Genomic DNA, 26,792 nt, shown 5'->3' on the forward strand with positions numbered 1-26,792 from the left:
CCTAGAAGATCCTTACAAGGTGGATTTGGCAGACATGAGAAGGGAGCAGGCAGACATTCCTAACCCTGCTTCCCCATCCCCTAAGAAACAGTAATGAAGAGAATGGGCCAGCTGGACAGTCCTTGAACATCTTGCAGGAAGTAGCCAGAAGACATCACTGGATTGAATAGCAAGGAGATACACTGCCTTTAAAAGTCTTCCTCATAAAGGCTAACTAAAAGGTACAGAGAGGCCCACATCTATTGGGGATATAGGGAACCATGTGTAGCTGTTGAGTTGGACTGAATGGTATTCATTTTTAGGGATCTAAATATCACCCAAATAGCTATATCCCTAAATATCCAAATAAAAACTGTGAGATACTGTTGATAGAGAGTTAAGCATAATAGACAGAGAGGGATTTCCAAAAGCAAGAGATTTAGGAGCACAAGTTCTATTGAAAGTCAGTGTGATTTGTGCTCCTAGGTGACTTAGGAATTTTTTAAACTCCTACCCTAAGTATAAAAACGAGTCTTTAAAGCTTACAAGCAAATGCTTCAAATGAAGTGGTATATGTATCCATGACAGATCTATTAAATACATTGATATAGGAAGCCTGGCTTAAGTGACCACTCAGCACACCAGCACAAATTCATTGCCTAACAAAGAGGTCTAGAATCAGCTCCGATTTTACAGGAAGCCTCTGGAATATTTAAAATATCATACCTTATTTTGAATGGTGTCTTTCATAAAAATGTATCTGTAGAGGAGAAGGCACTTGCACCTAGAGCAATGAAATTGCGTAAAGGAATATAGAGGAGGGGGGAAGCACTCTCCTGCCTAACCGTTCTCTCTTCCTGCACAGAGAAATAAATAAAGTAGTTAATTTTAACAAGGGGAATTGGACTTCCCCTCAGGATGAGGCTTGATCACTTTTGATTTACATATAGTCTATTTTTCCACATATCTTTTCCCAGATTTTGTTTGTCAGGATATAAAATATAATTCTAAGTACACTTCTGATATTTGTATTTACACATTTTCTCAGTTTTTTCATTCTTCATGGACATTTTATTTGAAGCAGTTATGAACTATCTGCCTAGCCAGATGGTGCCTTTGTTCCTGTCTAAACTTCAGTAGAAACTGGAAAAACCTGTTTGATTTTTTTTTTTTTTGGTATACCTTTCCTATTGGCAAAAGAGATGTGGAGAAGGTGGTGCCTTGCCTTCAACTGTGATGTCACTTTACATAACCACAGCCTTCTTTGTCCATTATTCCAGAGGCTTTCACTGGTCTCTGAGTTGTGAAGACTTTGATAGTTGTTTCAATAAATTTCATTTGTTATTTATGGAACAGTTTTGTGTGATCGCTTTATTTTTCTTCAACTAATGCAGAGAAACAGTGATTTGTACGCGGATCTGTTCCAGCCTTTAAACTAACATCTTACAGACCTCACAAGGAGCATACTGTTGACAGTTAAGTTTTGTTGTACCATGCAGTTTGTTTGCACATAGGAAATAACTTAGCAGTTTTGCAGTGGCTCTAGAGTGTTATGACAGTGTTGGGTAAATCAAGATCTGTAACACACACCAACACAGAAGCAACAATTTAATGCAAAAAGTGGTGAAGGTGTGAAGAAGCTACTCTTTCCATATCTCTCCCTTTTTCTCTGTGACTTTGTGTTGGATCAGAACAAGTAAAGTAAAAATGGCTCAACTGTGTGAAAACTGTGTGAAGTTGCTTCAGGACTTTGTGTCCCTTGTGAAGAGGATGTCCTCAAGTCTGATACAGAACATTAAGGAATATTTGATTCTGATAAGTGAATGCTCCTGCCTAAAACGAAAGAGCTCTGAAGCCAGACAGCTATACAAACCTGTCCTTCAGCCACACGAAAAGGAGATGGTGCAAGAATTTCTACAGCACATTGAAACAGGTGAGGGGCAGTTATTTGGGGTGATTTTTTTCTACATAATGACAATGGACTACTGATGAAACTGCTGTTTGTTCCAACTTGGGTTTGTGCAGTTCAGTGCTGTGGTACAGGGATAAAGCTACAGTGCTTTTCCTGCTATATTTGGGAAACTGAGGGTTCAAGTAGCATAATAAAGAGCTGCATGAAAATGATCAATAACTTTCCACTGTGACAGAGCTACAAATGCATAGGGTGACCAGACAGCAAATGTGAAAAATCGGGACGGGGGGGGGGGGGGTAATACGAGTCTATATAAGAAAAAGACCCAAAAATCAGCACTGTCCCTATAAAATCAGGACATCTGATCACCCTATAAATGCATAACCTGATTTGTACACAAAAAACATATTTCATAATTCAAAGTCTTCTAGAAATTAAGACTAAAGTTTATCTGGTTAGTGGGAGGGATCTGAATCTTTGCCTTGTCTCCCCTTCCCATTTATTGGAGTTACAGTGCTGGAAACAGAATGATCCAGTTGTTTGATCACACAACTACAAATTAAGTCTATGTATGTGACAGGATTTTAGAGGATGCTAGCGTTAGATAAAACTGTACTGCTTTCGTACTCACAGAATATATTCATTTAACAGATCCACTTTATTCAGTTAGATTCACGTTAATTTTCTCATATGCTTACCACATAATCTTTGTCATCACATACTTTATCTGATTTATTCATTTACCAGCTAGTCATCTCAATGAGGGTCTCTGTGTTTTTATGTACAGGAGTTGGATTTGTGCACTAAAATATTCTTATAAGAATTATCCTTTATCAGAATATATTCATTCCTACCCCTCTGCCCTGAATTTGTTTCTGAGCTTGTTGTGCTCCTACGAAACAACATAAATGCAGCCTGATTCTGGGAGGACACTTTGTGTGTGGTGTTGAAGTGGCTCAACTTTCAGTGGAACTTGAGGGCCCTCTGCACCGAATGGGATCAGGCCCACAAAGCATAGTTTCCACTCATCTTGATAGAAAAGGAGGAGGCTGTTTTGTTGAGACAATAGGCATATATGCTCAATATGAAGACAAGCAGTATTGAATGCAAGAAAGACTGCAGGGATCATCCAATCTTTATGAGATAAATGTTGACGGGAAGGCAAGGATCCAAAGGATCCAAACCTCTCTTTGTATTTTTATGTCAATGCACCTAATACAGAAATAAGGTAGGGTTACTCATAGACAATAGCAGCTATATATATAGTGGGAATGGTTCCTGGGGCGATGCATTGCCTATCTGTCCACATTTTCAAAAATTCACTGCACTTTTTAAAATCTCCTGGCCAATGTGGACACAAAGAGAGAAGAGAAGGATGCAAGTACAGCTTCTTATCAATCATTAATAAAATAATGTCTATTACTGGTCTTCTTTAGCAGTACCAAGCTGCTTGAGATTTATCATGACATTCCATTTGTCACAGAAAAGGAAAATAGTGTTAGAACCCCCAAAATATGGGTGATCCCAGTTCCTTGTCTAAAACTTTAGGTATACAGTCTTTACATGGAAAGGCCTCTCCTGACCCCAAAATGAGAGGGAAAGTGCAGGCTATCTGTGCAGTCAGCCTGCAGCAGCAGCTACTGCAATCTATTGGTTGCAGTAGTGACCACAGACTACTGTGCCCCATGTGCACTGGGGTTTTAGCTGGTGGGATCTTAACCCTTTGTGGACCCATTAGCCATACTCCTGTTTACTCACAACGCCTGGAATGTGTTCCAGCAGAGTGCAACATCACAGAGTATGCGGGGATGGGAAACAGAGTGAGAAATTCATCAGTACAGTGCATTATTGTGCCTCTATATGCGTTAGGAAGTGATAGAAAATAAGCTTATGATAAAGGTGACTTGAACGCTTTTAACATGCATGCTATTTCCCACTAGTTATTTCACTAAGATTTTATAGAGTCAAATACCCATTTATATACATCAGAATGAAACTAGCATATCTGAGAGCACAGCTAGGCTCATAGAGTATAAATGGTCTCAGCCAGTGATTAGGGAGGCATAAAGTCCTGTATTTTTTGAACAACAAAGTCAGCTGGGATACTGCTTTCTTTCAAAAGACCAACCAGCTCTTAAGGGAATAAAAATATTGAGAGAGATTGGATAGATTATTTTTGAGAAAATACATAAATCACCTAAAGTTAGAGGTTGCTATTATTGTCAGGGTTATTTTCTACTGAAGTCTCCTATTAAATCATCTTTAGGAATAGACCAAGCATGGAATATTTCAGCTCAAAGAGCTAAAAGACAAAGGATGATTTATTATGAAATTTGCATTAACTGCTGTGACTATAACAACACTCCCTTGTTCTTTTTGGTGCCGTATATTAATCCCTTGTTTGAAAGATGCTATCTTTGCTTCAGCAATGGACTAACACCACAAACAAAGATTATTGCAACACCTTTGTTTGAGCCAGCAGCTAGAAAGGCTCATGATTCTTAACACTGTCCTTAATTAGCTATTCGAGCAGAAAAGCAGCCACAAATATGGTCCAACTGATATTCAAATACTGTATCTGTATTATGACTGCACATATCTGTGATGACTTGTTTCTCTACAAAGGCCACCATGCAAATAACTTTGATTTGCATCAGGTGAGCGTTGTTGCTTCTTGTTTCTTTTTTATTCTTACTGAGAGTCACAAGTAGCGACTGGGCCATCTGTGATGGTCCAGAGAAGTAGCAGCCTTGATTGTGGACTGTAGCTGAGTTGAGAAGGGGCAAAGGTGGCTCACGTTACCAGTGTCTACTGTTTTTTTGGAGGGAGTTGAGGATTGGAGCAGTCCTTAATGTAAGCTACAGCAGCATACTAAGCCTGGGTCTACACTAAAGGGTTAGGTTGAATTTAGCTGAGTTAGGTTGATTTTAAAATGAATGCGCCTACACAACCAATCCCGTTCTGTCGACCTAAAGGGCTCTTAAAATCTACTTCTGTACTCTGCCCCGGCGAGGGGAGTTGCGCTAAAATTGACCGTGCTGGGTCGAATTTGGGGTGGTGCAGACACAATTCGACAGTATTGGCCTCTGGGAGCTATCCCAGAGTGCTCCAATGTGACTGCTCTGGACAGCACTTTGAACTCTGATGCACTAGCCAGGTACACAGGAAAAGCCCTGGGAAATTTTGAATTTCATTTCCTGTTTGGTCAGCGTGGCGAGCTCAGCAGTACAGGTGACCATGCAGTCCCCCCAGAATCGCAAACGAGCTCCAGCATGGACCGAAACGGAGACACTAGATTTGATTGCTGAATGGGGAGAAAAATCTTTGCAGGCCAAACTCCGATCAAAAAGAAGAAATGCTAATATATATACACATGCCAAAATCGCACAGCGCATGGTGGAGAGAGGCTACAACAGGGATACACAGCAGTGCCACATGAAAGTTAAGGAGCTCAGGCAAGCCTACCAAAAGACAAAGGAGGCAAATGGTCGCTCTGGGTCACAGCCCCATACATGCCACTTCTATGATCAGCTGCATAGCATTCTAGGGGGGGACCCTACCACTACCCCACCACTGTCCGTGGACACCTGCAAGGGGGGAGTCTCATGCAACACGGAGGAGGATTTTGTGGATGAGATAGAGGAGGAGAAGATTGTGCAGCAGGCAAGAGGTGAATCCTTTCTCCCCAGCAGCCAGGACCTTTTCATCACCCTGGAGCCAATACCCTCCCTAGGCGAGATCCCCGACCCTGAAGCTGGAGAAGGCACCTCTGGTGGGTGCACATTTGTAACTACAGTACAGGGTTTAAAAGCAATTGTGTTTAATGTTTGATTTGCCCTGAAGATTTGGGATACATTTGCGGCCAGTACAGCTACCGGAAAACTCTGTTAACGTGTCTGGGGATGGAGCGGGAATCCTCCGGGGACATCTCCATGAAGCTCTCCTGGAGGTACTCTACTTTGCAGAAGGTTTCTGCAGAGGGCTGCCTTATTTCATCCTTCATAGTAGGACACTTTACCACGCCAAGCCAGTAGCAAGTAGTCTGGAATCATTGCATTACAAAGCATGGCAGCGAATGGTCCTGGGTTTTGGTCGCATTAAAGTAAAATTTGGTCTATATCTTTCTGTGTTAGCCTCAGGAGAGGATATAATTCATAGTCACCTGGTTGAAATAGGGGAATTTTTGTAAAGGAACAGTAAAAGGACCCTGTTCATGCTGGGCTGTTTGCGTTTGGCTAAAATGGATCATCCCAGAGAATAGTCACGCGGTGGGATGGGGTGAGGTGTGTGCTGCACATCCACCTGAAAGCCGCAGCCCCTCCTTTTAAATGTGAAACCCAACCAGCATCGCTTGCTATGGGAAAGGAGGGCGCTGCAGTTTGAAACCATTCCCACATGTTATGAAAGGGTAAGAAGCCAACCCCACATTCCCTTTGGCTTACCATGGCTGCCTGGAAACTGAATTCTGTTGCCCAGCATGTGTGATGTGTCACCATACCGGCAGGCGCTCAATATAAAAGGCAAAATGCGACCTTGTGCCTAAAGCACATGTGCTGTCTGCTGTGAATTGCTTGATTCACTGTGAAAAAGTCTCCCTTTTGTTCTCAGAAATGTATCATCTTAAATTTTACTCTCCCTTTTTATCCCCCCGCAGGTGCAAATGTTTCTATGCTCCCCCTATCATCTTTGTCCCTGAGGTTATAGCAGATTAGAAGGCAAAAAAACCACACTCATGCTGACATGTTTTCCGAGCTCATGGAGTCCTCCCGCACTGATAGGGCACAGCTTAACGCATGGAGGCATTCAGTGGCAGAGGTCAGGAAAGCATTAAGTGACCGCAATGAGCAGAGGCAGGAGGTGATGCTGAGGCTAATGGGGGAGCAAACGGACATGATGAGGCATCTGGTAGAGCTGCAGGAAAGCCAACAAGAGCACAGACCCCCTGCTGCATCCATTGTATAACCGCCTGCCCTCCTCTCCAAGTTCCATATCCTCCTCACCCAGACGCCCAAGAACGTGTTGGGGAGGCTCCGGGCACCAGCCACTCCACTCCAAAGGATGTCCCAAGCAACAGAAGGCTGTCATTCAAACAGTTTTGATTTGTAGTGTGGCTACAATAAGCAATGTGCCCTTGTCCTTCCCTCCTCCCCCACACCATACCATCCGGGCTACCTTGTCAGTTATCTCACCTTTTTTTTTTAATTAATAAAGAAAGAATGCATGGTTTCAAAACAATAGTTACTTTATTTTCTTTGCCAGCTGTGACTGAAGCGGGGAGGGTGGTTGACTCACAGGGAATTAAAATAAAAATAGGAGGCAGGTTTGCAGCAAGGCGAAATACACACAACTGTCACACCGTAGCCTGGCCAGTCATGAAACTGGTTTTCAAAGCCTCTCTGATGCGCAGCGTGCCTAGCTGTGCTCTTCTAATCACCCTGGTGTCTAGCTGCTCAAAATCGGCCGCCAGGCGATTTGCAACCTCCCACCCCACCATAAATGTCTCCCCCTTACTCTCACATATATTATGGAGCACACAACAAGCAGCAGTAACAATGGGAATGTTGGTTGCGCTGAGGTCTAACCTAGTCAGCAAACAGTGCCAGCAAGGTTTTAAACGTCCAAAGGCACATTCTACCACCATTCTGCACTTGCCCAGCCTATAGTTGAACTGCTCCTTACTACTGTCCAGGCTGCCTGTATACGGCTTCATGAGCCATGGGAGCAAGGGGTAGGCTGGGTCCCCAAGAATAACTATTGGCATTTCAACATCCCCAGTGATAATTTTCTGGTCTGGGAAATAAGTCCCTTCTTGCAGCTGCTTGAACAGCCCAGAGTTCCTAAAGATGCGAGCGTCATGCACCTTTCCCAGCCATCCCACGCTGATGTCGGTGAAACATCCCTTGTGATCCACCAGAGCTTTCAGCACCATTGAGAAGTACCCCTTGCGGTTTACGTACTGGTTGGCAAGATGGTCCGGTGCCAAGATAAGGATATGCATTCTGTATATCACCCCACCACAGTTAGGGAACTCCATTGCAGCAAAGCCATCCACTGTGACCTGCACATTTTCCAGAGTCACTACCCTTGATAGCAGAATGTCAGTGATTGCATTGGTTACTTGGATCACAGCAGTCCCCACAGTAGATTTGCCCACTCCAAACTGGTTCCCGACTGACCGGTAGCAGTCTGGCGTTGCAAGCTTCCACAGTGGCTATTGCCACTTGCTTCTCAAGTGTCAGGGCAGCTCTCATCTTGGTATTCCTGCGCTTCAGGGCGGGGGAAAGCAACTCACAAAGTTCAAGGAAAGTGGCTTTACACATGTGAAAGTTTTGCAGCCACTGGGAATCATCCCAGACCTGCAACACTATGTGGTCCCACCAGTCTGTGCTTGTTTGCTGGGCCCAGAATCAGCGTTCCACTGTATCAACCAGCACCACTGCCGCCATGATGTCACAGCCCATGCTTTCAGGAATGTCTGTGTCCATATCCTCCTCACAATCGTCCTCATGTTGGCGTCTCTTAGCCCACTTCTGCACATACTGCAGGATAATGCACAAGGTGTTTACAATGCTCACAACAGCAGCAGTGAGCTGAGTGGGCTCCATGCTTGCCTTGCTATGGCGTCTGCATGGGTAACCCAGGAAAAAAGGCATGAAATGAGTGTCTGCAGTTGCTTTCATGGAGGGAGGGAGGGGAGACTGACGACATGTACTCAAAACCACCCATGACAATGTTTTTGCCTCATCAGGCATTGAGAGCTTAACCCAGAATTCCAATGGGCAGCAGAGGCTGCAGGAACTGTGGGATAGCTACCCACAGTGCACTGCTCCGTGAGTTGATGCTAGCCATGGTATTGAGGACGCACTCTGCCGACCTACTGCGCTTAGTGGGGACATACACAATAGACTGTATAAAATCAATTTCTAAAGATCGACTTCTATAAAATCGACCTGATTTCGTAGTGTAGACATATCCTAAGTATCAATGCTCTCCAGCAGTGCAGAATAACCAGCGTGCATCATGCTTCTGCCACTTCTCCCATTACTTCCACTGCCCCGTCCACTGAAAATGTATCCGATACTTTAGCCACATTATACCCAGTAATTAGCATTGGAGTTTAGTAGCTAAATTATTACATACTTTTTTGAATACTGGTATGCAAATTTTGCATTTTCTTAACTTTACATTTTGTGGCTCCTAGTGACTTTATGTTTAAAAATAGTTTATTCTGAATTTTCTTAGTTTAGAGAAGAAAAGGAGAACGTCCATAGAAAACTAGATTATATATTATTATGAGAGCTATAAGACGGTTTTCCATCTTCAGATCTTAACATGCTCTATAAAGTACCATTCCCTCCATTATACAAATAGGGAAACTGACGTACAGGGATAAGAGTGACTTGCCTAAAGTGCCCAGGAGTCTACTGGTGAAGCTAGGATGTGAACCCAGGTCTCTCAAGTCCTATTTCAGCTCTCTATCCTGTAGCCACTGTTTGTAGATGCTAGCCTGTGAATTGATAGGAAAGGTTTCATTTCACTACTTTTGTGCTATGAAATTGGATGTGGAGAGAGGATAGCTGATGCTGTTTCATGTTAGCTGCAATTGGTGGCTTTTATACTTTCACTCTTGTCATAACATGGAAACCACTTTCTTCATGTAGTTAATGACCTGCTTAGGAAGACTTTTCTTTTTTGTTTGAGCTGAACTCTGTGGTCCATTCCATTTACAAAACAGCACAGACATCTCTAGTTCCTCCTGTCTTAATTCCAGTTCTACAAAACTGATGGCTCTTCCCTGGGTCAACTCCCTGCCTCTGTAGAATCCCACGGGATTAAATTCTTGGTTAGGTGCTCTTTCTGTCTTCTTCCCATTGGTCATCATATTTCTTTCTTTAACCTTAACTATCGCCCATATTAATAATATACAGCTTTATTGGCAGCATTTTCTTTCTACCATAATTATTGCAACTCCCTTCTTTATGCCTGTCCAGGTGAAGGCTCATCCCTCCATAGGCCAGCATACGTAGAATTCAGTTGTGTGACTTCTCATGTGTACAAAAATGTGTGACCACATCATTCTTATACAGCTTCATTGGATTCCTATTCATCAGTTCAAAATTACCAAAATGTATGAAATTCCTTATGGCTTTTCTGTATTTCATAGATTAGCTCTCGTCTCTGCTCCCAGATCCCTCTGTTCCTCTAGCAGAGGCCTCCTCTCTGTCTCTCTATATAGTTACACCACCAATGATGTGAGAACATTTTACTTTTCAATTCCTGCAATCAAGGAAAACCTTCCTGTATCTGTCCACTTGGTTAATTCTCATTCTTTAAAAATCCAAGATAAAAACATGTCTTTCTCCCTTTGCCCCAACCCTTCTCTGTGCTGTTGCTTAATTCTGTACAGTGCTTTTATTATAGTCTTCGTCCCAAAGTGGCTATACAAAATATGCTGGTATTGCATTTATAAAATATGAGCCTTCTATTTCCATTAATGTGCACCTAGCAAGGCACAAAATGCTACTATCTCTACTCTTTTCTTTTGCAACATAAATACACCTTGACAGAGGGGCCAGTAGAGGTGTTGTTTTTTGTGTGACAGGGATAACCTTGTCTGGGATGATCAACCACGGAAAAATCTTTCAGATTATTTGTTGCAATACCACTTATCTGGAACATGCATGAATTTGCTTCAGATAATGCTAGTCTTAATTAGTATCACATTCTACATACCTTCAGGTGGGCCCATCCTGATGATGCAGTTCACTAATGGTTGAACATTAACTATGGGTCAAATTCTAAGTCTTTATTCACAGCATGATAGTATCTTTGGGTAGAGGGGCCCCTCTGGGCATGGATTTCCTCCTTCACATGCAGAAGAAGGGACACCTATTTCTGCAGCAGTATTCTTTCCACCTCCCCTAGATGTCACAGAGGACTGTCTTCAGGTCCTAGGATCCATTGGTGTGTTAGGTGCAGAGAATGAGGGTTGGGAGGTGGTAGGGAGAAGTGGGTAGGCTGGAGTTTCTCAGCACCCAGTAGAAACATAGGAGAAAATTCAATATTCTCAGAAGCAGTTATATTACCTTTCTTGAGAAGCCTCTTCCTCTGTGATGGGATCCTTGAAGTGGAGACCTAGGGGCAGGCACCTGCTGAGGAGTCCTTAGCAGTGCAGCTTCTTTGATGCTAGACAGCCAGGGCAGAGCTGCAGGGGGCCTAGAGCTGCTGCAGAGGCACAATACCTCTGCAGCTTTGATGAATTCCCAAGAGCCAACCTGTTCGAGTAGAACTGTGGTTTATGCTGTGGCTAAATCTTGCTGTCCTCACAGAATGACGTGAGGAAATTCCACAGGGGAAACCTTGGAGTTTTCCTCCTTCCTTGGCTCTCTCTTGTAGGTTCTACCTCAAGAGGGGGTGATTCAGTCTTCAGATTCTAATCGGGCAAAACTCCCAAAGAAATGGGAGTTTTGACTTCATGGACTGAATAAAAACTGAGGGCCAAATTCTGTCTCACATGTCCTATTACAAATCCCACTGAGATCTGTGAGTCCGTATTTGAAAGCAGAATTTGGACCCGAGTACAGACTTCACATTTGATAATGAAGTTATGAAACTCATTCATTAGCCCATGCAGCATAGCAAGATGTGTATTAAGGGCATTCTCCTATCCAGCGATACATAGACAACTGGGAGATTCAGCCACTCAACTTTCCAGCAGCAGAATTTAATCTTTAAAAGTTTTTTTTAATCTACAAATATTGGCTAATTTTTCCTTGTATAATGGTTGCTCATTAATAACCAAAATTAATAATAATCAATGCTTGTCTGAGGCCCAGTTACTTAATCCGGAAGGTAGGAGTTTTGTACACTTGAAGTGTCAACAGCTTCTAATGACTTGAATAAGTGGTTGGTTTATGTACTGAAGCATTAGAGTTTATATCCCTTCTAGCCTGCCTAAAATAGATGGTTCTGTAATCCATATAAATACTTAATCCTTTATTGCACTGTGCTAACCTCTTGGCTAAAACTATATCCTGAGGCAGTGGTTTCCACGAACTAAGAATGAACTTTTTAGAAATGTATTTTCTTTTCAGCAGTTTTTATTGCTGGGCATTTTTTTACTCTCCATTCCACTCCACTCCAGCCGTATAAAAATGTACTATAGTATTTTGCAAGAATGGTGCAAAACCATTACAGTTTGCATTAATTATGATATTGCAGTATTTGAGGTGGTAATTGTAGAACACTAATTTTATATTTAAGGGCAACCATCCTATTTGATGGCTGGTGGAAGTTGAGTGTGAGGCAAATGATTACAGCTCATTTCTTCATTTCAATAGCCCCTTTTTCATAATACTAACAGGACACAATGAAAATACATTTAAAACCAAGAAAAGGAAATACTTTCATACAACATATACATAAGCTCCAGAACCTATGATCACAAGATATCATTTAACCAGGGGCATAGTAGATTCAAAAAAGCGTTTATAACAAGAACATCCACATTTACATTAGATGATAAAAGATGTATAAGGGATATAAATGGTCTTGCTTCCAACCACTAACTGCCAGTGGTTTGGAAGAAGCTTCTAGGGCAGATTATTCCAGGTCATCCACTACGCGGTTTATCAAACCTTCTTCTGAAGCATTTGATATTGGCCACTGTTGTAGATGTGATATCAGAGTAGACTTGCTGTAGACCATTCCAATATGCTAGTCCATATGTTTGTGTTTTGGGTTGCCGGCTGCTTTTAATCCCTGGGAATTCTGAACTCCTCATACACAAAACCTTTTCAGGATTAACTAAATCTGTGCTGTCATTGTACGTTCCGCAGGTTTTGAAATGTCACCATTTGGAAAGGACTCCCTGGAAGCTCTGAGGACCTTAGCATTTTCAGAAAACCCTGATTTACAGCAGTCTGCTGCTCTATATTACTTGCATATGAGTCAGCACTGTAAGTAAGCTCCTTCCGGTGCATTTGAAGATTTTTATAAATATAACTAAATAACAAGTTTTTTCCGAAACTGTTAAGCTCTTTTATGAATTTAAGATCTTTTTTCAATCTCTTGTTGCAAAGGAAGTGCTGTCATAGTTTCATATGTGCACAGTCACTTGTAGAACAAGTGACATCTGGTTTTATTATAGGCAGATGATACTGGTGCCTACCAGAGACATAAAGTCACCTTTATAACTATGACAATTCTGTAGAATTTCAACACAGCCTTTATAGGATATGCGCATTACATTTGAATTGGACGTACTCTGAACTCCCCATAAGTTACAAAGCATAGGCTATCGTGGGAGCAAGCAGAGGAAGTGTCCTATTAGGGCTATACTGTGGAACCCCAGGAGATGACAACCTAGAGGCCAGATGGTAGTGAAGATTCAGGAACAAGGCATTTGCAATAGCTCTTTGATGGAAGTTTTTGAGATGGTCTATGAGCAGGAATCAGCACACAACTGTCCAGCAGAGACCGTCCAGCTCGAAGTTGGATATTGAGGTTTCTCACATCAGACTTTATGTGAAAGGATTCAGGATTTTGAATTGAGAGGTAACAGACAAAGTAGGGACAGAGGAGAGGAACAGTGAGTAAATACTTTTTCTATAAGATGAGTATTCAACAGTTTGTACATCAGAAAATGGGTCAAATTCTCCCCTTGGCTACACATGTGCAACTCCCTTGATCCAATAAAGTTACATCAGTAGAGCGTTTGGCCTGATGTCTTTACAGTATATGTTTCTTACGGCTGAAAAGCACACATAGTCATCCAAACTAGGATCTGATATGGGGCAGAGACACTCGTTTGGTAGCTAGACATTAACAGTAATTTCTGTTTCTCCCCTCCTTCCCCATGTTTGGCCAATAATATTTCTAAAATATCTGATTATTAAAAGTGCTAGTGAGCAGCTTGGCCTGATCTCCTTAATGACACTGGAATATAAATGCACAATATTTGACTATGGTAGCACCTCAGCCTGAAGGTACATGAAGAAATGACAAAGTGGAGAGACTTGTTCATTATTTCCTCATTTCTACAGTAAACACCCAGCTGCCTGCTGAGCATTTGGAACCCTATTATGCTTTACTGCAGTCCAGTGACATGGAGGTTCAGCAGATGTCTTCCTTGTCCCTCGTAAATTTTTTGCTGGAAGGAAACAGTGAGTAAATATCAAGAGATCTCTGCTCTTGGTGGAAACAGATTTCTCTGTTCACCAAGACCCAATTTATGTTTAGAGTACCAGTACTCACACTCGGCTTTCATCATGCCTGAGTGAGAACACTGCAGCTGTCTTTTCAGCAACAAATACAGTCTTAGAATCAAAGTCTGACTTTTAAATAATGCTTATTTTTTCTGTTACAGCTAGCTGGATCTTATTTTCTGCTTTGGGTGAAAAAGGAGATTTATTTTTTGAAAGATTCACTTTTTTCTTTATAAAACAGGACTAGCTTCACTCCGGCTGGACCAGGGAGTTATAGATGACATTGCCCTACATCAGTAAAGCTCACTACACTTGATGGGTTAGCAGGGCGGGAATTTCATCTACATGGTGAGACAGGCAGTGCTACCACTGCTGCCCTCCCTTGGAGCCATACCAGTGTAGACGTTCCATTACATTACCCTGCACCAGCAGAAGCCAGCATCAAGCTAGTATGAATCTAGCCCCTTATCTCTGGTGACTTGCTGTAAGTTATGGAGTGTCACTATTTGCGTATGAATAATAAAAATTATGGGCCTCAGATAGAATCTATAACAAGGATCTCTTACAATTTTTCATATATCTGAAGTCACTTTACAGGATAATAAAGAGCCAGGTTTATATACAGTTATACAGTAGTAAAGAAATCTAAAAAAATTGATCACCTGAACTCTCAAATAAAACATGATATCCATGTGCATTTTGGTGCAATAAATTCCAATCTATTTCAATGCTAAATTCATTTTTCATAAAATAATATACAGACTCCAAAGGAATCCAAGAGAAGATATAATTTTTGCACCTATAAAGGATGTGTTAGCTAGTCACCATTTTATTTGTCTCTGAATAGTAAACAAAGAACTAGTTGTCCAAATGGGTTTACTTGAGCCAATTCTGGAGCTGCTCGAGTCAGGGGACTCCGCTGTCCAGTGCAACTCCTGTGCCTGCATAATGACTTTGGCTGTCTCAGGTCAGTACAATGTCTTTTTCCTTTATTTGCTGTAATGAACAAATTCAATTCATATGTCACAACACCTGCATGTGAAATAACCACTTGTAAGTAGAGTAGTCACATGATGCATCTGGAAGTTTCACTATTCACCCATGATAAAGTTAATCCATTTGACATCCAAAGTTAGTGCACTTCTGGAAGTTGCTCAGAGACTATGGTGATGTGGGTGATATAAGAACTCAGTACCTAGAATACAACCTAGTTCTAACTAGTTCAAGATCTTAAAGGGTTTATCTGAGAAAAACTCATACAGTAATTTCCCTTTGAATAAAGCTCTTCATATAAGACACTTACTGTGCTCTACAATCCTAAAATAAAATTAGCATGGAAGCACATTCAATCTTTAAGAGAATCATTTAAAATTTTAAAAAATTACTAAATTCTAAATCTAAGGATTCTGAGTTTAAGAACTGTAGTGCACCCTCCCTCATCTGGCAATAAGCTCCCAAGCAACGAAGGAAAGTGAAGCTGTCTATAAATATGACAGCAGATGATACCTAAGGAAGCTGAGATATCCAACAATTGCCAGCTTTAAAGAGTGGCCAGGAACATAAGCAGAAATGAAACCCATTAAGAAGAAAGAGAGCAAAAGGTCAGTTCTTTCCAAGGTCAGCATAGGATTTCTGAATGAAAGCGTATACATAACACCCTCTGAAGCCAAATTTGAAGTCCTCTGCAGATGCTCCAGGTTGTTGTTGTCGTTGTTTCCCGCCCCCAGCCATCTTAACAGTCAGTGGCTTGGAGTAATCAGTCCTGGACATTACTTCACCTTTGAGCTAGAACTCTCCATTGATTCAAGTGACAGCATAATATGGCACAAGATTACTAACCAGTGGTAAAAAAAAAATGGCAAAGATGGAGAACTAGATTGCAAAAGGGGTTGGCAACAATGTGACTAATTTTTTATGTCCATGTGTGGAATGAATTTTGTTATGTGCACCAATATGGAGGTCATGCGTGGTGGGGGTGGGGCCAAGGGGTTCGGAGCATAGGAGGGGGCTCAGGGCTGGGGCAGAGGATTTTGGTGCAGGGGTTGAGGGCTCTGGCTGGGGGTGCGGGCTCTGAGGAGGGGCCGGGGATGAGAGGTTTGGGGAGGCAGGAGGGAGCTCTGGGCTGGGGCAGAGGATTTGGGTGTGGGGGTTGAGGGCTCTGGCTGGGGGTGCGGTTCTGGAGTGGGGCTGGGGATGAGGGATTTGGGGTGCAGGCTGCCATGGGGCTGCGGCAGGGAGAGAGAACTGCCCCCAGCCCTCTCTTGCCACAGCAGCCCGGGGCCAGGGGAGAGTCTCTCCCTGGCCACAGCAGCTCCAGGGCCGGGGCCTAGGGTGACCACGTGTCCGGTTTTGGACCAGAATGCCCAATCAGAAAGGGATCCTGGGGCTCCAGTCAGCACCGCTGACCAGGCTGTTGACTGTCCACTTGGGGGTGGTGCCACACCACACAGTGGGGCTGGCAGGCTCCCTGCTAGCTGCCGTGCAGCTCCCTGGTTGGGAAACAGCTGGCATGTATGGCTCCTAGCCTTAGGGGCAGCCAGGGGGATCCACGTGCTGCCCCACCCCCCGCCCACAGGTGCAGCTCCCATTGGCTGGGTCAGGGCAGGGGAGAAACTAGCATGAGCATGACTTACGAGCACTCAGCAGGCGGATGTTGAGGGGTCATGTGGCGTGCACATCTTCCGCTGTTGCCTGGCCCTCTTCTCCTCGCGCTCCTCGTGGGTCTGGGCTCGAGCTGTGGCACGTGCCCTGCAGCAAACCACAGTCTGTCAGTTGCCCCATCACCGGCACCCAGGAGTTCGAGGTATGTGTATCCCCGTCTCCGAGTGTTGGGAATCGGGCTGTACTCCCATCCCCTCACTGCATCCCTCCCCATCCCAACCCACCCGCATCCCTTCCCCCCGCCTCTGGGGTCTCAAGTTATTGGTCCAAATTCGTCTCTGGTGTAAGCCTATGAAGTCAATGAGCATTATTAACACAGAAATCTTAGTTAGAAGGAAGCCTGGAAGTAGTAATAGGGTCTGACTATAGGTTCAAAGGAATCACAGTTCAAGAACCAAAAGGGGTGTATGAAAACACAGGAATATTGCCAAAGCAAGCAAAAGGGATAGAACGAGATGCACTGTACTAAGTGAAGGTAAAACAGCCAACAGTAACTCTAGCATAAACAATAGGCACAGGTAATGCAGAGCAGAGAGAATGTGAACTGAATGTTCACAGCAACAATTGAGGGAGACCTGAGCATTCATGTTAGACTGAGTAAGGTGAACATCTCACATGTTTTCCTTACAAAGGAGAGCCAGGTATAAAAATGGTTTTGATGATAAATCCAATTTTACAGAGTGTCTCTCTTTCTTTGTTGTCAATAATTGTGTGCACACATCTCTAGGAATTGTAGTGCCAAGAGAATTTTCAAGTGCACAGAAATGGTTTATATTGACAAACTGGAACTAAGAGATGTAGGTTGCAAGAAGAGTTCTTTAAATCCAGGAAGCTAACTGGAGGAAGCTATTAAGTCTTCAACACTGACTTGAAGAAACATCCGGATACCTAGTCCCTTTTTAAAAGCACAGTAAGTGGGGCCTGAGCAATGGTAGCAATAAAGGGACTGACATTACTCTGGTAAGCAGGTGGTCCAGAATAAAAACAGTCTATTCAGCCGCAGCTCTTATGGAGATTAGAATAAAAAATTAATTCTCTCTCAGTGGGATGCATATCTCTGTCCATCCCTATGATAAGATTAGCCACTTAGCTAGAGATCAGCTACAATGCATGAGTGATACCAGCACTGGAGTGGGGAGAGGAGAAGAGTGAGGAAAATGAGTTATATAAAAATGCATCCAGCAAGCTTACAGTTATAATATTCACCCAAGACTGCACAGCATCAGTTCAGTGGAGGAACTTAGTGAATGACCCTAGGGAAAAAGAAAACACGGCTTTCTTGGTTATGGGGTAATTATATCATAGGTATTTGCTATGGTCTTTCTAGCTTCCCATTACGAGAGATAACACACCAACCATTCTCAGCCAGGTGGGAGACTTCTAGATTAATTTCCTCATGCTACTCCTCTTCTGTCTAAATGATAACTAAAACAGCCTGAGTGATCGAGAGTCCAAGCACTGGCCAAGAACATTGAACACTCAGCCACTGAGCCATCTTGGATTTGAGGCCCTTTCAAATCAAGAAACAAAGAGTTTTAAAAGGACAAAGATTTAACAAAGCTTTAAAGAGACAAAGTTTTAACTGTGCATTGTGAATCTGATACAGTATTAATGCCATTGGTTTCTTAGGAAACCTCCCAGCAAGGAGGTTTGATTTGAAAAATTTCCCAAGGAGGGAAGAAAAGAGAAAAAGATTTTATAAAATTACCTTGTCCAGACATGAATTTCCTTCCCACATTGATAGACACAGCTCACACTGTAGTGTGTGAAAGAATGGAGGAGGAGGTAGTTTCAAAATTCCTAATCTGTTTAAATCTTTCTTTTGCTGAACTAATTAGAGCATATATCATGCCACACTATTTGTCATCAGGTAAAGCTACAGAAAAGAAATTTTGCTTCTACTGATTGAAGTGCAGAAAAAGCATATATGCACATCATACTGCAAAAGTATTTTTGGCCTCTTAAGCCTTTGGGTGAAATGGGACATAAAGAGTTGACCTCGTAACAAACTAATATCTAGCCTTCTGCAGGCCGTGTCCAAAGCAATTCAAACAACAGCTTCTCACCTAACTTTCTTGCCCCTTCCTCCATGAGGATTCACTTTGGGCTATCTAGTTCCAGACAGCCAAATTTTCTAATTAAGTTACACCTTGGGTTATTATTATTACATATCATTTGTATTGTGGTAGTGCCTAGGAGCCCTAGTCATGGACAAGGACCAGTGTGATTGGAGCTGTTCAAACAGAATAAAAAGATTGTCCCTCTCCCAATGAGAATGCAATCTAAGTATAAGACAAGAGACAGCAGATGAATGTAGACTGATGGGGGGAGTACAAGTAACAATGGAACAACATTGGTCAGTATGATAGGCAATAGTCTCAGCACAACAGTGGCCTAACGTATCAAGATTTTTATAGGCATTACAGCAAAGGAAAGTTATTATTCTCTCAAGACTGGGTTGAGGAAACATCGTACAAGGCCCAAAATATTCAGTGTATGAATATGAAGCGATTAAATATACCATAAGACATAGCCATCAAAGTAGAATTTTTATAAACTAGTAATAAATGCCTTTCATTGTTATAGTGTTGTAGCCGTGTTGGTCCCAGGATATGAGAGAGACAAACTGTGTGAGGTAATATATTTTACTGGACCAACTTCTGTTGGTGAAAAAGACAAGACTTTGAGCTCCACAGACCTGAAGAAGAGCTCTGTGAAGCTCAAAAGCTTGTGTCTTTCACCAGCAGAAGTTAGTTCAATAAAATATATTACGTCACCTACTTTGTCTCTCTCAAACGTTTATAGTGCTTTTCATCCAAGGACCTAAAAGTATTCTACAATCCTTTTTTAAAGCCTCGCTGTACTCCTGGTAGGTCAAGAACTTATTTTACAGACTGCTAAATATAAGTACAGTGAAACAGGGTTACCTTACTTAATTCCACTGATGGGGCTAAATTCTGTTCTCACGCCCTTATACATCATTGGTAAGGATTAGATTATGTCACAGAGGTCACTGAAGTAATGGATTCTGTGACTTCCACAGACTTCTGTGACATTTTCTGCCTTAGCCCCGTGGTGGTGGGGCTGGAGCTGTCAACTGTCAGTTGCCACAGGCAGCAGGGGGCCCCCACAGCTCCAAGCTGCCAGCCCTGGAGCTCCAAGAGAGTGCTGCTGCAGGCGGTGGGGAGACTTGTAAGTCCAAGTCCCCGCAGGTGAAGTACCCTGGAGCTCGAGTCCCCTAGGGTGGCAGGTGCTGGACCCCTTCCCGCCCCCGTCTCCTGCCCCCCAGCAAGGCTCAGGCTCTCATTGCCCCTCCCTTGCACTTCAGGCATCCCCTGTCAGCCCTTCCCCCGTTATTTTTAGTAAAAGTCACAGACAGATTGCAGATTTCAGTGGATTTTTGTTTATTGCCCACAACCTATTGTGACAAAATCTTAACCTTAAGCACTGGGGTGGCACAGATAATCCAAAGACAGAATTTGGTTCACTGTGTTTATCCTGATAAATTAATGAAATCCTACCTACAAACAGAATAAAGGTTTGTTTGCTAATATAATACTTACAAGATCATGAATACCTTGTTAGAGCACATCAGGATTATAAGGTAAATTTGAGACATTTAAAATTTCTGCAGTTAGCATCTCTCTTTTTGAGCTCATGGGATTCAGTCAGAGGATACTAAAGGACTTTGACAAATAGTAAAAATTCAGATAAAAATCCCAAATAAAGCTAGTTTTAGACTTCCTTTTCAGGGTTTATTAGATTAATGTGAAGACAGACTGAAAAGACAGTCTTCTTATTTCTCTCTCATGGTATGTTTTCCCCAGAGTCCAACCGAGAGGCCATCGGCTCAGCGGGAGTTATACCCTTGCTGGCACTTGCCAACTCCTATGATCCTAGAGTCCAACAAAATGCAGTTGGAGCTATTCTCAACCTCACACGATCAGGTACTTTCAGGTTAATGATCTATCTACAAATTGGCAAAAACAACTGCCCTGTAGCTAATGGAAACTGAGTGTGGGGACACGACAACAAATGGACGTGTTTTCAGTGTTAAAAAAACAAAACAACCTAGAAACGACCTAATTTTATGAGGGATAAGATGGGATAACTTTGGAATCCTGATCACATGTGTCATTTTCTTGGTAAATTGTATTCATGATGATGACCTTGGCTGAGTCTCTAAATTCAAAAAGCTTGGCCTCTGGCAGCTAATACAGACCCACCTGTTAATAGGTTGTAATTAGCAAGGCCTTGATTATCAACACAGTTGAATCTGAGTGCAATCTATTAAGTCACCACTCAGGAAACTGACAAAAATCAGTTGTTTAAAAGAAGTGACCATTCTAGTAAAGGAGAACTGTACTCAGGACACTTCGGGGTGCTTCGAGGTAATCTCTTAAAATGGAAGATTACTTGATAATGGTGAATCATGGTTTAGGTTTTATTGTGTATCCCAAACCTGGTGTTGCAGGTGTATACATTAGGATAAACATTATGGGCCTGATCCTGTTTCATGGGATTATTCCCATGAACTTCAGTGGGAGCATGATTTGTCCCTCTGTGTTAAAAGGCAATATTATTGTTCATTAATTCTCAAACAAAAACAATGGGAAAACATTATGTCAGAGGTCAAGCCCATGCACCAAAATACTACTACTGTGGCTGATCTGTCCCCTTTAGATGAGGTAATGGGGGAGGGTGAGAACTTTGCCTGTTGACTGTTACAATTGCACATTTTCAAAATATTGTTTAAAAAAGATGTTTTATATGAAATAGACAGAAATGGCTTATACCAGTAGGTCTGATCTTCGCTTAGCACTTCTAGCAATTTTAATCTTTAACTTAAAATAAAACAAAAAAAAGAGGAAAAGCCTGCTCAGGTGGCTTTCAGAGTCATTATGGCTAAAATGATTTTCCACTGCTGTTCTGCACTAGCTCCCATACAGACTTTGTCTTATTTGGAGTGTTAATTGCAAGTTACTCTCATTGGGGTAAATCTGGATGAACCTAAATCACTCAGCACTGCCCAATGGTGCCTTTTTCTCAGAAAGGGTTCACGATGGTGCATCCATTTGATTGTATACTGGGGAGGGGGTGATCCTTCTGCTCCCTTTCACATACTAAAATTTGCCCTTTTTCTCACCTTGCAGAGCGGATCCAGCAAGTCCTGTGCAGGGAAGGAGCCCTCCCTGTCCTCATACTGATGTTAGAGTCTCCTGACTCAGAAGTACAGGTATAGTTAAAACAAGCCAGAACTTTTAAATAATAAAAGCAAATTATACAATTTAGGAGCAAGCATAACTATTAGAATTCAGGGTTCTGGTCGTAGAGGAAAGGAAGGAGAAATAAGAGACGCAAGGGGCTTTTGACTTTGTTTTGTTTTTACTTCAGTGAACCAATAAGTAATGGTGTCATAGTGAAATGCTGAATAGTTGTATAAACACTGCTTTGGGCATGCAACATAGGTCCAGCTATGATAGGAGAAAGTGAATATGAAAATACACACAAAGCTGTTGTGAAGATACAAGTCTTCTCTCTAGCAGAATCATAGATTTCATGCTTTCCTGTTATCCTTTTGCAACAGAAAAAGTTAGTGGGGGATCATTAATTATGTTAATTATTAATTTTTTATTATTATATTAAGTGTCACTTAAGAATTCCAATCATGGACCAGGGCTCCATTGTGTTAGGCACTATGTAAAAACTCAATTAGTTTATCATCTAAGTATAACACAAGAGACGATAGGGTGGTACAACAGACAGGGGGAGCACAAGAAAACAATGAGACCATACAGGTCAGTAAGATAACCAAAGGTATCAGAATACCAGCTGCCTGTCAGTTGTCAGTTTTTTTTGTAGGTATCAGCTATACCTTTGAGGACATACATCAGACCAGTTACTGTTAAGCCTGGCTCTCTTTACTTGTACCTCCATATTTTTATTTTGCCTTTTAAAGTTTTCCAATATTTTAGATGTGTAATTTTAAAAAAAATATTCTTGTAGTTGGTTGTGTGTATGGAGTGCATAGTCCACAATGGGGGGTTGTCCTACCTGCACATAATGGGTGATGTACATGAGCATCTCATGATTATGCACACCTATGAAGAGAGCTTTGTATTAAAATAATCTGGAGAAAGCCAACAACTAGAATCATGGACATTAAAGATGGATAGGACCTGTTACATCATCCAGTCTGTCTCCTGGTCTCTTACATGTTTTTTTTAGTATTTCATCCAGTGCTGTTCTAGATATCCCAAGAGTTGGGACCTCTACAACTACTTTCCACAAACATCCAGATTCACAGGTTTTTCCTGATACGCATCTTAATTATTCCCTTTCTCTATTTTATCCCATTACTCCAAATTATACCTTCCTGTATCTCACTAAATAAGCCTTGGTGATTACACCCTTCCAATATCTGCAAATGGTTATATACCATCCTCTGTAGTGCATACTGGGAGAGAGTCTCCCTTCTGACTGATCTATGCTTGATGTAGGAAAGGATGTAGGGTAGGAGGAGAGGGGCCAAGGTAAATTCAAGCCACACTTGTATGGCCCATTGTCAGGGCCCATTTGTATTATTTTTTGTCCTCTTTGGCATCTGCTTATAATTGGTTAGTCTCTAAGGTGCCACAAGTACTCCTTTTCTTTTTGCGAATACAGACTAACACGGCTGTTACTCTGAAACCTGTCATTATTTCAGTAATGTGTCTCTTACTCCTTCCTAAATTAGACAGACCAATGTTTATTGTTATCTATGCCTGCACTAGGAACTGGAACTATCACAGACAATTTTCTTCTATACTAAGTCTCCTTGGACAGGAAACAAAAATAGTTCAAGTAGTAAAATAGCTCCAAAAACATTGTTTTCAATACAGTTTCAGAATTCTACTTTGAGCAATGGTGCAATTTCCTGGTGTGTACAAGGACTTGAGTTTAAGATTCTGCACATTGTTTTCAGTCCACAAGCCAATTTGAATTAATATGGTGTGAGTTGCTATTTCAATATCTTACTAAAATCTAAACATATTACATCTAAGGCATGCATCCTTCATCCACTTACTAGTAATTCTATCAAATTAGCTCCTACCAGTGCTAAAAATAAAAATGTAGCAGGACAAATGATAGCACTTGGTTTAATTTGCTAGCATATGGAAGCCCTCTTGGAGAAAGGGAGGCCAGCCATGGTATTCCTTGAAGGGATTTTGCTCATAACTGATGCTGTACTCATTTGCCAGTCATTTTGCTTTGGCAATGTATTCTCAACATCAGGAGGCTTGAACAAAAGGGCGGCAGTCAATATAATATAAGCCAGTGCCTTCCACAAGCTTCTGTCTTCCAGTCATGGAATGTCAGTTCAGACCTTCTGATCACATAATTGGTTCCAGCTATTGGGAAATACAGTCCGAGCATTAATACCCCATCTCCCCAATGTCACGTGTCAGGAATCTGTTTTGGAGCATCAAAGGTTGGATATGGTGAGGTTGCCCTTCTGTAACCCCCTCAGCAGTATTACTGCCCTTAAATTTCCTTATGCTCAAGGAGGTATTTGAAAGACAAAATGGAGCCCTTTTAAGACCCAAACATTATGGTGGAAGATTTTTTTCCTGATCACGAAGTGGAAACAACAAACAAAACAAGTGAAAGAAAAAGAAAAACCACAAAAGGTTGCTCTGCCAACATGCATTAATTTCTCCTGGGAGAGAATTTCTCTGCACCTCCCTTTTTACATTATACAAACAGTTTGGGCCACATTTATCCCTTCTACAACTCTTTAGAGGCTGTACAAATTACACGAGAGATTAATCTGGTCCATTGACACTAGTGACAGACAAAATATTTTTGCCATTCCTTCAGGGAGAGTCTCTATGATAAACTCACTTTGGGGCAGTAGAACATACTGCATCATTTGGCTTGAATATGGTTATTTTTTGCTTTGCTGAATGTGGCTGTACCTGTCTAGTCAGTCAGTGCAAGATGACTGCCTTCAGTAATGGCATTGATGCCTTTGGCAGGGGGTGGGGGGAATGCTTTTCTCCTGGGTGTGATCCTACTGATCTCTCTTGACATGTCAGCACAATCATTCAAAGCTAATAAAACAAAACAAGTGAGTATCTTCAAAGAGGAGTGCAGACTGGTATAGCCTCGCCCCATGAACAGTTCTATCGAATGTAGAATGCATGATTCCTGGAATTTTCCAGATGCCTGCCAAATACAGTCTCATGTGGGGGTGAGGCAAACTTTTATATGTTGCAACAAAGCTCCGAGACATGCCTCTTCCAAGCTCTTCATCCCTGTTCTTTATGTCTACTTAACATAGGTACTGCTAGCCTCTCAAACTCTAATTTCTCATGTAAGTAATTGCTAATGTCTTTAGTCTCAGATGAATATTTCTGCAAGGAAGCATAGCGTACATGTTAAAGCAAAGAACTGGGAGTTAGGAGGTTTCGGCTCTATTCCTAGCTTTGTTTGCAAGGACTGTTGAAGGTCTTGTATGGTGGATGCTATATAAATATGTTCCATCATGTCTAGCAGGAAACAAACTAACTAGCAGCTGCTCATGCTGCCATGGCCACTTTGCTAATTTTAGCACACTAGCTCAAGCAGAACTTGTGTGTGTGTCATTCTGGACTGGGAAGTGCCTGAACTACCCTTTTTGCAGAAATGACACCCCGAATGCTGAGATTTGCCGGTAGAAGGGGAGCCATTATGAGACTATATTTGTGGGTTCTGACAAAATATTCTTCCCTGATTAAATCTAGATTATATCTTGTACCTTTATGGTCTTGCTTAGGGCTGTTAACTAGGCTCAGACGCCAGGGGTGTGGCCAGAAAAAAAGTGCCCCGCTTAGAGTAAGCTGTAATAGAATGGACAGAGGAATTTTTGTCTCATGAATGCTTTCCACAATATCTGCCCCAAAGGACATTAAGCTCACCTTCTGACTTTCTGTACACTTTGTTTCTTGAAAACAAAGAGACGTGTGTCCTGCACATGAAATTAGAAGCCACGAGCTTTTGCATTCTTATCCCAGCACTGCCACCAACTTCCTTTGTGGCTTTGGGCACATCACAGTCTCGGTCTCAGTTTCTCTCCATTCCCCCAGTCAGCCAGATGTGAGTATTAATACTTACCTACCTACCTCCGAAAGGTGTTTTGGGGTTTAATCAATGTTTGTAAAACACCTTGAAGTTGAAAAGTACACACTTTTGTCAAATAAAAATCTAAGCCTTTCTCCTGTTGATTTTCACTGTATTGAACAAACACTGCCACAGTGACATCTTCTCTCCACCCCCTTCTCTGTTCTTGTCAGTATTATAGTTGTGCTGCTCTAAGCAATGTGGCAGCCAACTCTCAGCACCATGAAGCCATGTTGCGAGTTGGGGACAGATTCCTTCTGCGGACACTCATTTCTCTCCTGTCTTCATCTGTGGACAAGGTAAAGTGAAAAAGATATGGAAGGGAGGTGTGTTATTGTACAGCAGATTTGCTGATCATTTTCCTGAGGTTTCTTTAATTCTGTATGTTACACTCAGCGTGAAGAAGCTATGATGCAACTAGATTGCTTTACATTGTAATTAGGGAGCCCCAGGCAAACGCAGGGGAGGCTTTGAAACTGCACTTTACTACTGTAGATCCCATAGCATGCAACTGAGGCACTTTACTAGATGTGAGAATTTTATCACATTTCCGGCAGAGTTACAATTATTGATAGCACTTTGCTTTGAAGATGGAAACAAAGAGTCGGGCCTGAGCTGCAGAGTTCAGATCTGGAGCCAGGTGTTCCCAAACTTCAGGAGTGTTCACCTTCAGAGATTTGGTTTTGCTCATTATAAGAGTTACAGGCTGTCACAGACCATAGTCAGCACTCCTTCCTGGACACACACTAGGACTTCTGTGAGAGGAATCCAAGCCTCTGCCACTCTGGGAAGTGTTTCAAGGTTCTAGGCTGGCAATTCTCAGGATTTATAAAATACATTGGTAGGGCACTGAAAGTTAGCAGAAGGCATATAAGGGACATAAGACAATAGCT

General features: G+C 42.0%; 1 protein-coding gene across 1 annotated transcript in view; it reads left to right on the top strand.

Annotated features, from left to right (window-relative positions):
* The first annotated feature begins 1,686 nt into the window (after nucleotides 1-1,686).
* The window catches only part of LOC144262127 (uncharacterized), a 45,531-nt gene continuing 20,425 nt past the window's right edge, over nucleotides 1,687-26,792 (top strand). The window contains exons 1-7 of the mRNA XM_077811767.1: nucleotides 1,687-1,912; nucleotides 12,730-12,849; nucleotides 13,936-14,055; nucleotides 14,945-15,064; nucleotides 20,586-20,705; nucleotides 21,912-21,994; nucleotides 26,073-26,198. Coding sequence (XP_077667893.1) covers nucleotides 1,687-1,912; nucleotides 12,730-12,849; nucleotides 13,936-14,055; nucleotides 14,945-15,064; nucleotides 20,586-20,705; nucleotides 21,912-21,994; nucleotides 26,073-26,198 — 915 coding nt within the window. The remainder of the gene's footprint in view (nucleotides 1,913-12,729; nucleotides 12,850-13,935; nucleotides 14,056-14,944; nucleotides 15,065-20,585; nucleotides 20,706-21,911; nucleotides 21,995-26,072; nucleotides 26,199-26,792) is intronic.

Source organism: Eretmochelys imbricata, chromosome 3 (genome assembly GCF_965152235.1).
Source record: "Eretmochelys imbricata isolate rEreImb1 chromosome 3, rEreImb1.hap1, whole genome shotgun sequence".
Lineage (NCBI taxonomy): Eukaryota > Metazoa > Chordata > Testudines > Cheloniidae > Eretmochelys > Eretmochelys imbricata.